Source organism: Podarcis cretensis (genome assembly GCF_951804945.1).
Source record: "Podarcis cretensis genome assembly, chromosome: 14".
Lineage (NCBI taxonomy): Eukaryota > Metazoa > Chordata > Lepidosauria > Squamata > Lacertidae > Podarcis > Podarcis cretensis.
This window is the reverse complement of record NC_137183.1, coordinates 35,770,000-35,787,690: the sequence shown is the minus strand read 5'-3', so window position 1 is coordinate 35,787,690 and position 17,691 is coordinate 35,770,000. Positions and strand designations below refer to the sequence as shown.

General features: G+C 43.4%; 1 protein-coding gene across 17 annotated transcripts in view; it reads left to right on the top strand.

The window, feature by feature from the left end:
* Window positions 1-17,691, top strand: part of RBFOX1 (RNA binding fox-1 homolog 1) — a 1,485,186-nt gene that overhangs the window by 133,884 nt on the left and 1,333,611 nt on the right. For all 17 annotated transcript variants that reach the window (XM_079952553.1, XM_079952527.1, XM_079952530.1 and 14 more), the window contains exon 2: window positions 12,016-12,075. In XM_079952553.1, the coding sequence (XP_079808679.1) occupies window positions 12,016-12,075 (60 nt within the window). The remainder of the gene's footprint in view (window positions 1-12,015; window positions 12,076-17,691) is intronic.

Below are 17,691 nucleotides of genomic sequence, written 5' to 3'. Positions count from 1 at the left end.
AAAGAGTTATGACAAATGGCTGAAGTCAGTAGCTAGCAAGGGCCTCGGGAATCAGTTGAATTTGAGTAAGCAACAAATACACTTCTTGATGATAGTTTGTCACAGCAAAGCAAACAGAGACCCTTGCATTGGTGGAGAAGGGTTTAAACTGTGTAGTCCATTTGCATGTGGCAGAAGTCCTGGATAGCTCCCTTAGTTAGAGCATGGTGCCGATAATGTCAAGATTGCAGGTTCGATCCCTGTATGGGACAGCTGCATATTTCTGCAGTGGATTAGATGACCCTCAGGGTCCTTTTCAACTACAATTCTATGATTCTAAGTCTCTGAAAGCACACTACTTCAAAGAAACGTGCTACAGCTTGCGTTACTGGATGCTCCCATTTGTCAAAGCCCCCCTGAGCATCCCATGTGAGCATGTCAGGTAGAAGGCTAGCCTAGGATAAATCAGTCTGTTTCTTGACCTTGCCACTTTCACGTGTGTTCACCCACAACAGAGTCAGTATGGTCTATTGGTTACATGAAGACCTGGGAGACCAGGTTTCAAATCCTTGCTCAGCCATGAAGCTCACTGGATGACCTTGGACAACCAGTCTCTGTTCAAACAACCTTGCACGGTTGTTGTGAGGATAAATGGTGAGGGGACAAGAACCAGGTCTTCCACCTTGAGCTCCTTGGAGGAAAGTGGGCTATAAATGTAACAATAGAGAAAAAAGCACATAAAGCGTTTAAAAACCATATTGTTAGAAAAGCACTGTTTAATGTTTGGATAAGATATAAGGATTTGTTAGAAAATAAAACCCCAAGATGGTTGTCACCAATGGAAGCGAAGGCACAGAAAAAACTCAATATGGAGGCCAAATGGCTGAAATATTGGGAAATTTTAGAACAAGATGGAGACAGAGTAAAACTGCAGAGCTTTGAAAAATTAAAAAACAAAGTGCGAGATTGGTTCCATTATTACCAAATAATGGAGGCATATAATTTGGACAAAAAAGTTGGCTTCCAGGTAGAAAAATCAAAATTGGAAACAGAATTGCTAGATCCCAAAATTAAGAATTTGTCAAGAATGTATAACTTGCTGTTGAAATGGAACACTCAGGATGAAACGGTGAAATCTGCTATGATTAAATGGGCACAAGATGTTGGACATAACATTATGATGGCTGACTGGGAACAGTTATGGACCACAGGTATGAAATTTACGGCATGTAATGCCCTAAGAGAAAACTTAATGAAATGATTTATAGGTGGTACATGACACCAGTCAAGCTTGCAAAAATTTACCATTTGCCTGAAAATAAATGTTGGAAATGTAATGAGACTGGAGGTACATTCTTTCACCTTTGGTGGACATGCCCAAGGATTAAGACATTCTGGGAGATGATTTATAATGAAATGAAAAAGGTATTTAAATATACCTTTCTGAAGAAACCAGAGGCCTTTCTCCTGGGCATGGTCGGACAATTGATGCCAAAGAAGGACAGAACTTTCTTTATGTATGCAACAACAGCAGCAAGAATACTCATTGTGAAGTATTGGAAGACACAAGATTTACCCACCCGGGAAGAATGGCAGATGAAGTTGATGGACTATATGGAACTGGTGGAAATGACTGGCAGAATCCAAGACCAGGGAGAAGAGTCGGTGGAAGAAGATTAGAAAAAGTTTAAAGATTATTTACAGAAATACTGTAAAATTAATGAATGTTAGAAAAATGATGGAATGAAGTTATATGGCTTTAGCAGAAATGTTATAAGGAATTAGGTACAGACAGATTGTAAATGTATTAAAGGGAAAAAACAAGGTTAGAATATGTTAAGATAAATTACAGGACAGAAAACAGAGGAAGATGGAAAGGAATTGCTGAAACAATTAATTGAAGTGGAATACAAAAAAGGGAGGTGTGAGGAGGTCGCTGAAACAAGTGAACGAAAGTTATGATATTGAAATCAATGGATGTGTTTTAAATTGTTTTTGTTTTGTTTGGTTGATTCAATGTTTTAGGGTTTGGGTTGTGTGGTGTTTTTGTTTTTATATTGTATTGTATTGTCTTGTTTAATTCTTTTTCTTTTCTTTTGTAATCTTTAATCTGCTAATAAATATTATTTTTAAAAAAGAGAAAAAAAATTAAATAGATAAGTCAGTTTCTTCCCATTTCTGCATTTCATTGCAATTTTTAAAAATTCCGCACAATAATTTGGATTTAAATATGTATTTTTAAAATTCTATCCTCCCCCCCCTCAAATATGCATTTTAATATGTTTTTTTATTTCTGTATTGGAAAATAGTTAATGCTGATGCATAAGTCAGTTCTGATCTTCACATTAATCAGTTGCCAATCAGATCAGTTCCTTTCAGAATCCTCAGACCTCTCCACCAACAGCCTTGCTCTTTGCCAAAATCCTGCCCCTCCTTCAGAAATGGAACTGCTTCTCCTTTAACTGTCTTAACAGCTCCTATTTTTTCTGTTTCTTTCTGAAGAGCAAAGCAGGTGGCGGGCTGGGGTGTGTGGAGAGAGACAAACAGAATCAATGTGGGGAACTCATTTCTACTCTCCCCCCAGGTGGAAACGCTGAAGCTTACCTTCAGTGCTTCAGTGTGTAAGCAGAATTGGATTTCACAGGCAGATACAGTACACAGAAAGGCATACACAGCAAGCAAACAGTTGCTGGGGGCCAAGGAAGGAAGAAGAATATCCACCAATTCCCATTTGTCAGAGTAGAAGGAGATCTGGGTTTGTTTTATTGAGCAAATGAAATGCTAAATGACCTTAATGGCCATTCATTTGCACCTCTGGCCATTGTATGGTGGGCTGTTTTTAGAAATCTTCCTCTGCTGCTTCTGGAATCAATGATTAAAGCAGGATTGTTAATCAACTCATTAAATACTACTTAGAGTGATAATTTTGGATAATGGGCAATTTTAAGGGCATTAATGACAATCTGCAGTCAGCCTGATGGAATGTGGAGGGGGAACAGAGCTCACAGACTGGAGTGATGTCATATAAGCTGCTGCCGGTTTTCCATTGGTCAGATGTGACTTTGTTACAGATGATAAAGATGTGCCTATCTGTTCTTGTTCCAAGGAGTTTGCCATCTACATTTTAAACAGAGGAGGCGATAGAGAATCACAAGTACAGTGGTACCTCAGGTTACATACGCTTCAGGTTACATACGCTTCAGGTTACAGACTCAGCTAACCCAGAAATAGTACCTCGGGTTAAGAACTTTGCTTCAGGATGAGAACAGAAATCGTGCTCCAGCGGCGCGGCGGCAGCAGGAGGCCCCATTAGCTAAAGTGATGCTTCAGGTTAAGAAGGGACCTCCAGAACGAATTAAGTACTTAACCTGAGGTACCACTGTAAATAAAAACTAGGTGGGGTTTTCAAAGCCCTGTGGACTATCCCTGTCTTGTCCAGTTCAGAATGCCGGATCCAGGATGCAACATGCCACATGTTCCCTGATACCAAGGGGAGAGAGACTCTGTGTGATGCCGCTATGCCACTATGGGAATCCCAGTGGCAGAACCTGAGTACAACAGCAACTCTCCCTGCTCATCATTCTCAGCAACTGGTATTCAGGGATATACTGCATGGGTAGGCAAACTAAGGCCCAGTGGCCGGATCCGGTCCAATCGCCCTCTCAATCTGTCCTGCGGACGATCTGGGAATCAGTGTGTGATTCTACATGAGTAGAATGTATGCTTTTATTTCAAATGCATCTCTGGGTTAATTGTGGGGCATAGGAATTAATTCGTTATTATTTTTTTCAAAATATAGTCTGGCCCCCCCCACAAGGTCTGAGGGACAGTGGATTGGCCCCCTGCTGAAAAAGTTTGCTGACCTCTGATATACTGCCTCCAACAGTAGAGATAAAACATAGCAATTTGGGCTAATAAGCTTTGATAGCCTTGGGGCAACTGTGCCTATACCTCTTTTAAAGCCACCCATGTTAGTGGCCATCACTACCTCTTCTGGGAGTGAGTTCCATAGTTTAACTATGCACTATGTGAAGAAGCACTTTCTTTTATTGGAAACGGGGAGCTGCTAGTTCCGCCTGCTTTGCTCCACCTTTCAGCCCCAGGAGCCTTCATAATGGAGCTGTTGCCTTCCTGCTGTTGAGTTATAAAAGATGGCGGGGGCAGGAATCAGTTGCTGTTGTTGTTGTTTAGTCATTTAGTCGTGTCCGACTCTTCGTGACCCCATGGACCAGAGCACGCCAGGCACTCCTGTCTTCCACTGCCTCCCGCAGTTTGGTCAGACTCATGTTTGTAGCTTCGAGGACACCGTCCAACCATCTCATCCTCTGTCGTCCCCTTCTCCTTGTGCCCTCAATCTTTCCCAACATTAGGGTCTTTTCCAGGGAGTCTTATCTTCTCATGAGGTGGCCAAAGTACTGGAGTCTCAGCTTCAGGATCTGTCCTTCCAGTGAGCACTCAGGGCTGATTTCCTGAAGAATGGATATGTTTGATCTTCTTGCAGTCCATGGGACTCTCAAGAGTCTCCTCCAGCACCAAATCAGTTGCTAGATGTCATCAGTTTGGAGATTGCCTTTGGATGTGAAGTACTAGATATTGTCACTGGATATTTAAAATTCACACCTCTAAATTTCGCAATGCAGTTTTCTAACCCCCAAAAAGGTCTGTATTAGGAGGGAAGTATGCCCCAGAATATCTGCATTAGAGAAGACAATGTACAATGCACAACAATGCATTGTATCAGGGAAATTGTTTGCAAAAATGCATATATTGGGTAACATCACATACAAAACTAAAGTATATTAGGCGATATACACATAAAATGCATACAAAATGCAAACTTTTTAATAAAAGAAAATGACAAACTGATGATGGGAATGTGATGAACTGAACTTCAGACTGGAAAAAATACATCAAGAAACTGACATTCATCCATCTCTATGTACACACGCCAAATGGGTTGTATATTGGATTGGACTGGAACTTGTTAGGAGAAGTGAACCTTATAGCAACATCATTTCCCTGCACCCACTACAGCTCATCTGGTTATCAACATTGGGCTCAAAGTTAACTCACTACTTTGCCTGGCCAGGTTTATATACTTTAACATCCCATGTTAGGGTTAGGGTGTTTGTTTTAATTCTTGATGGCATCATGTACTACTAACATGAGTTTGACCAAACTGTGGAAGGCAGTGGAAGACAGGAGTGCCTGGTGTGCTCTGGTCCATGGGGTCATGAATAGTCGGACATGACTAAACAACAACAAGCATCATGTACAGTAATAGATATTTTCTTAGGCACTGACCTGGCATTTTAAAAAGGAGAAAACTAATGACACTAACATGTTCCCCCAAGTTCCTTGGCCAGTTGGAAAACTCAGACTGCCTGAGATGAGAGTTAAGGAAAAAAGTCATCTGTAGCGAGTAATAAACATTTGAGAATATTGCCTCTAATCATCCCTTTCCATTGTTTTTTGTTAAGCTTGTTTGTTTTAATACTATTTCATGAGTTTGATGATGCTATAATTTTCTAACGACTTATTCAAGATAGTGATAGAACTAATATAATATTTAATTGAGAACATTAATCTAATCATGCACTTATTGGTGCCTTATGGTTGAAACCAAGTTCAAGCTTCTATTTCTTTTTGAAGGGTGCATTATTTTACACAATAAAGTTCACACTTTCTATCCTCTTGGAACCCTTTTTACATTCTATTCTTCCCTGAAGGTCTTCTTGAAGACATTGTGAAAGATGGACCATGACTTGAGCTAGGAGCTGAGAACCAGGATTCGGGACGAAAGGGTTAAGTGAGAACCAGGAAGCAGGAGCAAGGATACAGGACCACACATCAAAGGTCAAGAAGCAGATGCTAGTCCTACTCAGGGTAGACCTACTCAGGGTAGACCTATTGAAATCAATGGACATGCCAGGTTCATTCCTTTTAATGAGTCAACTATATATAACTAAGTATAACTTAGTTGAATACAACCCCAAGCCTCTTCTATCATCCAGAGGCAAGCCACAGTAACAATAGTACATAACATGCTGTTATTTTTCAGTTCTTTTTAGATTGGATCCTTTCTGCTTTTTAAAGAACCTGTAGTTATTAACCACAGTTCATTAGCTCACTGGTAGACTCATTCAGATGCTTCAAGTCTCCTCTTCCCCTAGAGTGGTATTCTGTTGCAGCTTTGCTTTGCTAAAAGATTTGTTAGTCTCAGCATGGAACTTTAAACTTCTAACATCTGCTCTGGCATGGTGGTGGTCCAATTGGCTTCTGTTTCACTTCCACATGTGTTTTGCCATCGTTGAAGGGTGCTAACACAAACCTTCCAGTCATTGCTTCAATCTTTGCAACTTTTTGTGCATCACTAAATCATTTCATTTTTTTTTTTCATTGCAAAGACAATTATAGCCCAACGCAGATGCTGCTGAATCTCTGCTGGAACATAGGAAACTGCCTTGCACAGATCGAGCTCAATATTGTCTATACCAGTGGTTTTCAAGCAGTGTGCCGTGGCACCCTGGGGTGCCTTGAATGATATTCAGGGGTGCTACAGAAACACTGGCCTTTGTCCCTCTTTCCTTCTCTCCTTCCTCTAATGTCCTCTCACATCTCTGCCTCCCCAAGGCTTGCACAGCTGTTTATTGCAGCAGCCCTGGCTATAAGCTCCGTAAGCGAATGATGCCTTTAAGAGGCACCTCTGCTGGGGGGGGGGGAGCTCAGAGACCAGGGGTGGCAGCAATAGCTGCCCAGAGGACTCCAAAGGAGAGGGGAGATGAGAGGAGGCTGAGGGAACACTCCACAATGGAGGGTGTTAGAAAAAGTGTGAGGGGCTGCCAGCTCTGCAGGCAGGGGGTAAAATAAATGGGCTCCTGAGCCCCACAGGGGTGCTGCAGAAAGAATGTAGTTGGTTAAGGGAGCCATGGACTCAAAAAGGTTGAAAACCTCTGTTCTACACTGACTTAGGCAGCGGACATTCCTAGCCCTACTTGGAGATGTCAAGAATTGAATTAGGGGCCTCAAGATCCCTGGCATCTCCAGGTAGTCCTGAGAAAGAATCCTATAGGGAATCTTAGAGAACTGCTGGCAGTCAGTGTAGACCAGTGTTTCTCAACTGTTCTGTGGAAGCCTGAATGGAACTGTGAAGCAAAACATTGCAGTGGTGGGCAATGTGTGATGCTCCTGGTCCTGCCTTCTCCCTCTTGCAGCAACATGCAATGTTGAGAAGGCTGCCCACTCTGTCCCACTACTGGGTCAAATGTGGTGTTTGAGCACTTGCTATGAGAACCTCTTGTCCCCTCTTAGCTTCAGGAATTGGTCTCTCCTAGTTTAGGGCTGGATTTTCCAGGACACTACTGAGATTTCAAAGGTGGAATTGACATCCAGGGGGAATTTCTGAAAGGCAGCACTTCGTCCTGGATCTTAGGCAAGTCAGTCGAAAAATCGTGGGGATTTTTTTGGCGTTTTTGTAAAAATAAAGCTCAACAACAAAGCTCAACAGCTTTCAGGGTGTCCTGGTTTTTACTTTTTGAAATATGGGAACCCTATCCTAGTTTTATTTAGAGATGCTGGGGAATGAACATGCATGCAAAGTAGATGCTCTGCTGCTGAACGATGACCCTTCCTTTGCAAACTATTTATTCCAGAATGGAGCAATGTAGAAACTAAAGCCAATGTTACGTATCCTAGCAGGAAATGCTGCTGGTGTGATCTGTGGTGCACTTTTGGCTTAGGGGACTTCTGCCTTGAATTATGGATTGCTTGAAGTCTCATCATCATTATTATCATCATCCCTCTTTTCCTACATCTAAGGTTCACTGGCTTTGTCTCTCCACACACATGTGTCCATGTGCATTGCACTATTGAGAGCCAGTGTGGTGTAGTGGTTAAGAATGATAGACTTCTAATCTGGTGAACCGGGTTCGCGTCTCCGCTCCTCCACATGCAGCTGCTGGGTGACCTTGGGCCAGTCACACTTCTCTAAAGTCTCTCAGCCCCACTCACCTCACAGAGTGTTTGTTGTGGGGGAGGAAGGGAAAGGAGAATGTTAGCCGCTTTGAGACTCCTGAAGGGTAGTGATAAAGCGGGATATCAAATCCAAACTCTTCTTCTTCTTCTTATTGGTCACCCCTTTGTATGTGTGGATGCAGCATTTTTTAAAAAGAAAGAGCGCCAATATGGGAGGGAGTGGCATTTTGATTCAGCATTAATAAAAACAATTGAAGCATTGCAGCCAGTCTTCAAAATGGACTTTTATGTGTAAGAACCCCAAAGGGATGGAGTGGGCAAAAAGTTGAAATTAATGACTAACTCGTGGAAGCCAGGTGCTGCTCATGACACCTGTCCTTTGCTCTGCCTTTCCAATAAAAACAACCACCCACCTGACCTTTAGCATAACATTTGTTTTTGAGTTGCCCTTTAAAATACATTAATGGAGTCTTATTTCTTTTATTGAACCAGGCTTGTCTCTCCCCATTCGTTCTTCTTACAGGGTGAGCCAGACCATTGGTCCACCTAGTTCAGTATTTTCTACACTGACTTGCAGTGGATCTGCAGGATTTCAGAAAGGGTCTCTTCCCAGCCTCACATGAAGATGCCAGGATTGAACCTGGGACGCTGAGTGCAAAGGAGATGCCCTGTCACTGAGCTAGGGAGTATAGGAATCTGCCAGTCAGTGTAGGCAATAGGCCGATGGACCAATGACTTGAGTTGGCATAAGACAGCTTCCTGTGGTCCCTAGTTCCATGGTAGATTGCCTGCTTTGAGTGAAGAAAGTCACAGATCCCAGTGGGGGAGGGAGTACATCTGCTATTTCATTTTACAGATGTAAGCAACTCATAATATGGGTTTTCTTCAAGCGATCTCTAAGAAAAGAAACACTAAGCTGCTTCCAAGGCAATTTAGGGTAGCCCTGCCCCTCAGTACTCACAGTTGACATCTACTCAGAGCTAACTTCCTTTCTAACTTGTGCTGCATTTTTTCATGCATTTGATATTAGTTCCAACTCCCTATAAATCATTGCAATCTAGCTGCATCTTTTCCTTGTCCCCCTATAAACTTACTGTACCCTACAATTGCTTGCCAAGCTACATAAATATTTTCCCCACCCACCCACACTTAAAGTATACAATTTGAAAATTAATCCTGGGCTTACACGATTTATATTGTTTTTTTCCTTAATCCTGCTCTAAAGTGATATTATATTATGCTGACTGCAAGGAACACAATACCTTATAAGTGCATTTTTTGCTGGAGCCTGGCATAAGCTTTGGGTAATTGCTTGCTATTAAATTCTCCTCGCGCAGTTATTTGTTGGGGAGAGTTTGGCCTGAGGATTTTCCAATTGCTTCTTGCTTTATTTTGCATGCATTTATGTATGATATTTTCATAAGGAAAACAATGTTTCCCATTAATTCAGTCACTTGTGATCTGGATGCTGATGTGTAATTCCTTCCATGGTCCACTGGAAATGGCAGGATGAATGTCAGGCATCTTCAGTTGTGGGTGGCAGGAGTCTGGAAACCTATATGCTCTAGGGCTCACGGCACTTAAGTTGCTGCCAATATGCTCAGCAACAGCTCAGGTGTAGGGAGCCCAGGCGGATGTCATTTCCAGTGCACCTAACATCTATGCTTAGAATATGGAACCCCTGGGAAAGCTTTGTTTCCCATGGCCCTTAGTCCGAGAGGTTCCACCATTCCAGAGGTTAGTGCCCACTGGGAATAGTAGGGCAGCAGTCAGGGAGCCCGACAGTAGGTGGAAATACCAGTTCATGGAAACCACAGGAGTGGAGAGTGCTGAGATCATGTCTAAGGGCTTGCTATTGGGGCATCTGGTTGGCCACTGTGAGAACAGGATGCTGGACTGGATGGGCCTGATCCAGCAAGCTCTTTTCTTGTTACACAGTCTTTCTTTGCAACTGCCTCCTAACTTGACCTGCACCTGACATCGCCTTGGCATTACAGGAAAAGATGCTTGCTCTCTGAATCGCCGTACCTGCAATGGAGTTCTTAATGAACCAAGACCTAAATACATTTCTCAAAGGTCCCAATTTACAGGGAAGTCACTCAGCTCAGTCTGTATGATACATTTTCTTCCAGGACTTGTATGGAAAGCTTATCTTTAACCAGCATGTGTTAAGCTTACAGACATTGCCAGTGGGCTTCTGAATGTCTTGTGAGTTACACAAAGGGTAGCAGGTGTTATTTAGGCTAAATTGACCTTGAAATTGATTTCTTTATTTTATGACTTTCTGAAGGGAGATTAGCACTATTTCTTTCTTCCCTTGCAGTGTGAAACAATTTACATGGTAATAGATGGTTGAGACAGTCAAATAAATTGCTGGAAAGTGGTATTATTCAGAGGTGGCAATATGGATCTTGCTTGCATTGATTTCTTAGCCTCAGGGATACACTGATTTTCTAACATCTGGGGGCAAAAAGTCCAAATTTAATTCTGCTTTAAAGACAGGTATATGAGCAGTATTGTCTTCTGTGGCTTTACTCTGAAATGATTTTTTTGGCCAAGCACCCATGTGTTCCTAACAGCAGGGAGAAAAGTATATCATGCTTTAGTATGTGGGGGTCTTCCCCAAGTCACCCCACCTCCCCATGGATACGTTACTATTGTATGCTGCTCTTGCACATGTAATGCATATACTGCCTCCAAAATGTGTGTGTGTGTGTGTGTGTGTGTAGCATGCTAATGGGTTTGCAATTGGGCAAGTCTGGATTTCAGGAATGGGGAAGCTGTGGCCCTCCAGATGCTGTTCCACTCCAACTCCCATCAGCCCCAGCCACCATAACCAATGGAGAGGGATGTTGGGAGTTGTAGTCCAAAATATCTGGAGGGCACCAGGCTGGGGAAGGCTTGCCATTAACCATGGTGGATTCCAACAGCATCTAGAGAATAGCAGGTTGGAAAAGGCTGGGTGTGATGGAAGAGACTATGAAGTGTTACAATGTGAGGGGGAGATTTAAGGATCAATAAAACTCAGGAAAACACAGGAAACAAGCTGCAATACAACAATGGTTAAACAGACAAAAGCCAACCACCATGGGCAGCTACTGTGGGGAATATGTTGTCCTTTCACTCACTTTTACTCCTGGTACAATGAACTTCTGAGAGGCAAAAAGAATACAACGTGTAAGTAGCTGCTGAGGTTATATTGAACAATTTAGCACCAAGGTTGCGTCACAATTTATTTAGCATAGAAGTTGTACTTTGAAAGTGGGAGGGAAACTGGACGCTACCTATTTGTGGGCCTTCTGACAGCACTACCTCACAGGGTTGTTGTGCAGATTAAATGGGAAAATATATATGCCACCCTGGGCTCATTGTAGAAATGCAACAAAGAAATAATTTCACTCACTGGTAGTTCTGGTAACAGCACCAGTTGGGTTCTCCCATGTTGGAGAGCGCCATTTCTCAAGTGATTTTTACCCACACATTGGCTCTCATTCTGATTTTGCTTCATGATTGCACCACGCAGCCAATGACATTTGACGACTGATGACACCTGAAGCCAAAGCAGAGTGAAGGCAACAGTTCCTGTCCTCTCTCTGATTTGGCTCCTGAGTAAAAATGAAACCTTGCTGTACTGTGATTGCTGCTGCTACCAGGATCCCCAGTAAATCCACAGCCTGCATCCTTCAAATTTTCCATAATCCAGCCCTGCTGCTGCAGCTGCCAAAGAAAAGTTGGATTGGGAAGAATTTAGCTCAGTCCTGTTTAAAATCATATTTACCTTTCGCCAGAGCGGTAGCCTTGAGATTTGATTTCTCCCACCCATTTTTTATTCTGTCCTTCCTCCAACAGACTCAAGGAAGCACACATAGCCTTCATTTCCCCCCTACAACAACCCTGTGAGGTAGTTTGGGATGAGTGGGAGACTAATCCACTGTACTGTGCAGTGAATGAGAATTTTCCTCTGGTCCATCTAGACTGAACACTCCTAGCCATTATGTATGTGTCAAATTCTGCTCTCATATGTGAGTTTCTCATGCCTCCTTCTCTCTGTCTTAATTCCAGGGCTATAAATCTGATGCTATGGAGCTAGGCTGCAGTGCCAGGAATCTTCCTCAAGGTCCAGTAAGTCGAAACATTTTGCTGAATGGATTAGATTCTGTAACTGCATTTTGCATTCTTTTTGGTGTGTGGCTCTTTTTGATCATCCATCAAATGCAATCTTTTTCTTCTTCTTTTTATAAAAACCCTGAGATGGATCGTGCGCCTCTTGGAAATAAGTGCATCAGAGTTTGCTAAATGTTCTCAAAGGTTCAGATGTATGACTTTAGCAGACTTGTGATTTGCTTGTCAGATGGAGGGAAATCGTTCAGAATAGCTGCAACTTGAGTTCATTAGGGAACCTGGTAAATCTATCTTGCACCGAAGGGCTTTTGAGCCCTCATTGTATTGATGATCACAAGATGGAGTGCACCTGACTTTTGTGAATACGGGAAAGCAATGCGGGTGGGGGAGGCTTTTGCTATGTTTTCAGTTAGATGATAGCTGGAATGTGTATTTCATGCCATGTCATCCAAATCATGCACCACTTCATGTCCCCAGGGTGGGGAAGCCATGTGCAGTATAGATCTCCAATCATCCCCGCTAATAGCCTCTAGGAGGGAGTAAGGGTATGCTCAGAACTCCCAGATATTCTAGCATCATTCTGAGAAAATGTCTTTTGGGAAATTTTGGCTTAGTTCTAGAGAGAAGCTCAGAAACATCATTGCCTGTTCTTGAGCACTGCATAACAGAGGGAACAGAGAGAATGGAACCCCAAAAGAATGGATTAACTGGACCAGCCCCTGGCTGCAGGAAGGGTGCATCTATATTGTTCTTGGATCTGATGGAGAATTTATGCAAGAGCCACTCACTATGGGCATAGTCAGGATTTATGTGTGTGTGTGGGGGGTGGAGAACCTCAGTTAGTTAAGTATTTTTATTGATTTCCTTGATTGGGGTGGGGCAACTGCCCCCTGCCCCACTTGATTACATCCATGTGTGCGCCACTTAAGGTACTGAAGTGATGTGTGCATTCAGTTTTACCCTTCTCCTCAACACTGTGCATGAGAAATATCCAAGGACTGAGAAATATCCAAGGACTGAGTCTCATTAGGTGGGCAAAAATAACCACTGATCAATGATTGCTGATGTTAAAGGTACAGCTTTGATTCCTTCCATTCTGTACCAGCCACAATAGTGTTTTGATTCTGTTGTCTTTAGTGTTTTCGGACCAGCAACCCACATTTAACCCAAGTATGACTTTGGGGTCCCTTCTTTCTTTCTTTCTTTCTTTCTTTCTTTCTTTCTTTCTTTCTTTCTTTCTTTCTTTCTCTATATATTTGTATGGTGTACTGCTGTTGCAACCTATCTTGAACCAAGTCACAGCCTGGTAGTGGATGTTCTATCACCAGCTGAAGGCCAGTGCTTTAACTCAGAGAGGCAGTTTGCACAGCTTCTAAAATCATGGAAGGAGTTTATGAGTTTGATGAAATCCCCATGTAGAATTGCTTTTTAAATATATATCAAAATGGAGATTGACTCAGAGCAGACTCAGAGCAGACATAGGCAAACGGCCCTCCAGATGTTTTGAGACTACAATTCCCATCATCCCTGACCACTGGTCCTGTTAGCTAGGGATGGCGGGAGTTGTAGTCCCAAAACATCTGGAGGGCCGAGTTTGCCTATGCCTGACTTAGAGTTCACCATAACATCATTTATTGTGGACAGAAGATGCTCTTTACCTCCATTAACTGCGACTAGACATGTAGTTATAGTAATAAAGATTATATTTATGAAAATATAACTTAGTGGATCTGCAAATAAAACCAAACATCAGTTAACCTGTTGGTTAAAATTCTCTTTCCTGCCTGGACCAAAAAGTAATTAAACCAAATCAGAAAAAAACACACCACAGGAATCCCCAGCAGTGTGAAGGAAATGCAAAGTAGGATTACTAAAACCATTTGGGACACCCCCAAGAAAATTCATATTCAGCCCTCAAACAGGTGACTAGCTAAGCCCCCACTGCAAAGGATGGAGGGAGGTGCAGGGGCATAGGGAGGGGGGTGCGGGGAGTGCAGTCTGCCCCAGGTGTCATCCCTGAGGGGGTGACAAAATGGCACACTGCAAGGGGGGCACTTACCGTGGGGCCTGGCCTGCAGTGCACCCAAGCCACGCATCTCTCCTGGGAGTGATGTGGTGGCTTGTGTCCGCCAGGCAGACTTCGTGGACAGCTCTCCCCGCCCCTGCCGCTCTGGGTGCCAGAGCAAGTAGCTACACCCCTGGGAAGGTGCCATGAAGAGAGAGAAGAGTTTTAGGTGGCACAGGCTTATAAATCATGATCCTTCCCCTTTGTAATCATCCCCCACATGGCATCCCTGCCTTCTTCCCTGTAAAAAAAACAACATTAGAGTCTTCTTTCCCAGGGTGTGGCAAATTCGTCCTCACCCAAGGGCAGAAGCAGCGTTGTGTGTTGACTGTTGGGGTGGTGTTCAGAGGCTGATGACTTGGGCACCTTACTTAGGGTGCTTTGTTTGGGTAGGCTATGTCCTCAGCTGTCCACTGGTGTAGTGGGACAGGCGGAGAGGAATTTGTATCTGTCATCAGAAGACTGAATCACAACACAGCAGGGACGTGTCTTGCAAAATGATATAATGCTGATGGGGAGGGCGCTTTGGTGGACCGTGGCCTTTTCAAACCCCAGGGATGGAGTAATGGTTTGTTCTGCATGCTGGAACTGTGTGATCTATGGATGCTCTCCAGTTATACAGCCTTAATGAAGGCAGGATTTGCCAGGGAGGACATCACCGCGCCGTATGTTGCTCTCATGGAAAAGATGCTACTTACCCAAATAAGTTACAAGCTAGCCTCTGCTGTCCTGGCAAATCTAATTGTGAGACCGTGTGGAGCAACTGATAGCTGCACAAATTGTATTGCTCCTCCTGAGATTTTGTGTACTGCATAATAAGTGTGCCTTGATAGCTGGTATTCAGCACAAATTCCTCTGAATGCACAACGCCAACATCTGGGTGCAATTCTGCTGACGCTGTTCTTGCAGAGGCAGTGGATGAAAATAAGCAGGTTTTAAAACACACACACGCAGAGAGAGAACAGAAAACGGTGGTTTCAGAGAGAAAATAATGTGCTCTGATATTCAGTAGTTTATGCACGTTATCCTACGTCACTAGGTTGTAAAGAGGAAACATTAAACCTATCTTTTGCTCATTTGACCTTGCCCACTTGCAGTAGAACAGATCTGACTTGGTGCAGTCCGTTGGCCGTGGGGAGACATTCCCTTCACCCCCCCCCCCCGTCACAGGCAGTCTGCCTCTGAATGCTGTTTGCTGGGAACGCAAGTTTATCTGCATGATCGCCTTGCCCCACATATATGCCCACTTGACCACTTAGATCCATGCACATAGGTGCTTAGATGCCATGTGATACTCATTCTGCATTTGTAAGGAATCAGTCTTTTAATTTGGTGGCTCTTGTGCTTTGGAACTCCCTGCCTATTGAAACCAGGCAGGCCCTTTCACTAGTCTTTTCAGCACCTGCACAAAAACATTTTTGTTTACACAAGCCTATCCAGACATGTAGACTGTTGGCATGTGTTTTAATCAGGTTTTTAGCTTATTGTTTTAATTATTGTTGAAGGTTTTAATTAGTTGGTTTTAACTGTTCCCACCCCCCCAATCATTTCACTGTTTTTTTTCCTTCTTTTTAACTGCTTTGAGAGGTTTTTGCTAGCAAGCGGTATATGTATAAGTTTTATTAAATAAAGAAAGAAAGAAATAATTTCTAAGTTTGGGATTTGTACCATCCTTGAGATAGGAAATATGCAACAGGAAAATTTCAGGCTGCTAGACAACAAGAGAAGAGAGGGTTGATTGCTGGGCCATTTTAGAACAGGTGGATTTGCAGGAAGCATCCAGGCAAGGTGGAAAATAATGCAATTCCCTCTCATCCAGTCCTACTCCATTCTTCATTTGGCTTCAGATGAAACTGGCATCTTTGTCATTGCTGGGATTGTGCCTTAGACATGATTCTGTAGCTTCCTGAAGAATGATGTTGGTAAACATCCAGCCTCTGGAAGAAAAGCAAAAAGGGAGTTGATTTAGAACAGCTTTGCGATTATCATTTTGAGAAGTGAAAGGGATTAGATTAGACAAATGCACGGAGGATGCATGCATGTCAGTGGCACTGGATCGATTATATGGGTTCAGGAACCACACACCCACAACACCTCTGTCTTGCCAGGATTCAGACTCAAGTGTGTGGACCCTCATCCAGCCAAACACTGAGTCCAGACATTAATCCAGGGCTTGCATGGCCTCTTCTGATCCAAATGTTGCAGAGAACTAGAACTGCATATCATCTCCACACTGATGACACCTCTTCTGTTGATCACCAAAGTGCTCTGTTGAGACCAGAGAGAGTTTCAGAAGTTCATTGCCTTAGAAGGGAATCAGCCCCTGTGGTGCCTGTTAGGCTACAACCCATTTTTCATCCATCCCCATTTTTCACTTGGCAGACAGTCTTCAATTTTTATTTCACACCACGCTGGAGGTGAATTACAACTGATCATGAATTCATAGAGCTACCAAGCGAGTCAGTTGGCTTGTGAAACAGGCATTAATGAGCGGTTACAATTTACATAACACACACACACACATCCAATCTAATACAGGAGCTTGCTGCTGGAAGTTTTCTGTATTGTGAGTGGCACTTACTTGTGCTCTGATCAAAGAGAAATTGGTTGCCTGCCACCAAGGGAAAGACTCTGTTTCCCCCTTCTCTCTTCCTGGCACAGCTGCTCTAGTTTAAAAACCTATTAAAGTGGGATCAAACTCATTTTATAATACTGATAATCCCCCTCTGCCCCTCTTGCAGCAGTTAAATGCTTTATTAAAGACTCGATTGCCTTTGGCTCAAGTTGGTATAAAACTATTTCATTGGTGTTGAAATTGCACTATGCATGTTGCAAACTGCCTGTTCACACCTTCCTGTGCAATGGAGGCTGGTACCCATTGGGGCTGAAAGGGTGGATGGCAGGAAGCCCAACAGTAGGCGAAGCCAGAGCCCATGACAGGCAGAAGCAACTCATTCTGGTTTTGTTTCCCTCCCCCTCCCTTTTGAGTTTTGCAGACTCAGGAAGAGGAAGCTGACAGTGAGGCAGCAACCCCTGGGCAGCTTGAAAGTATGAAGGCAGGCAACTGGGGGCTGGCTGAGGGCAGACTGAGCTTGATGGGGACAGTTGTCCCATTTGCATCAATAGAACAGCCTCCTCTGTGCCTATGTACTTTCTTGGTTCTAGAGCCAAGACTGTTCCATTTACCAGCCCTCTTTCTCCTGCAAGTGTTCCTGCCTACAAACTCCTCAGGCCCCAATGCATTTCACCATGAACTAGATGGCTGTCATCATGTGAAAGACAACAACCCCATGACTGCACTCATGGAGCAGGAATCCTAACAGGAAGCTATGCTCTACCTCCACAATCAGAGGCAGCAATGTTTCTGAATACCAGTTGCTAGAAAAGCAGAGTGCCCTTGAGCTTGGATCCTGCTTGAAGGTTTCCTAAAGGCACATGGTTGGCCATTGTGAGAACAGGATGGTGGACTAGATGGAGCATTAGTCTGATCAAGCAGGTTCTTATGTTCTTACAGCTGGTGCAGGCCAAAGAGGGATTTGGATTAGTGCTGG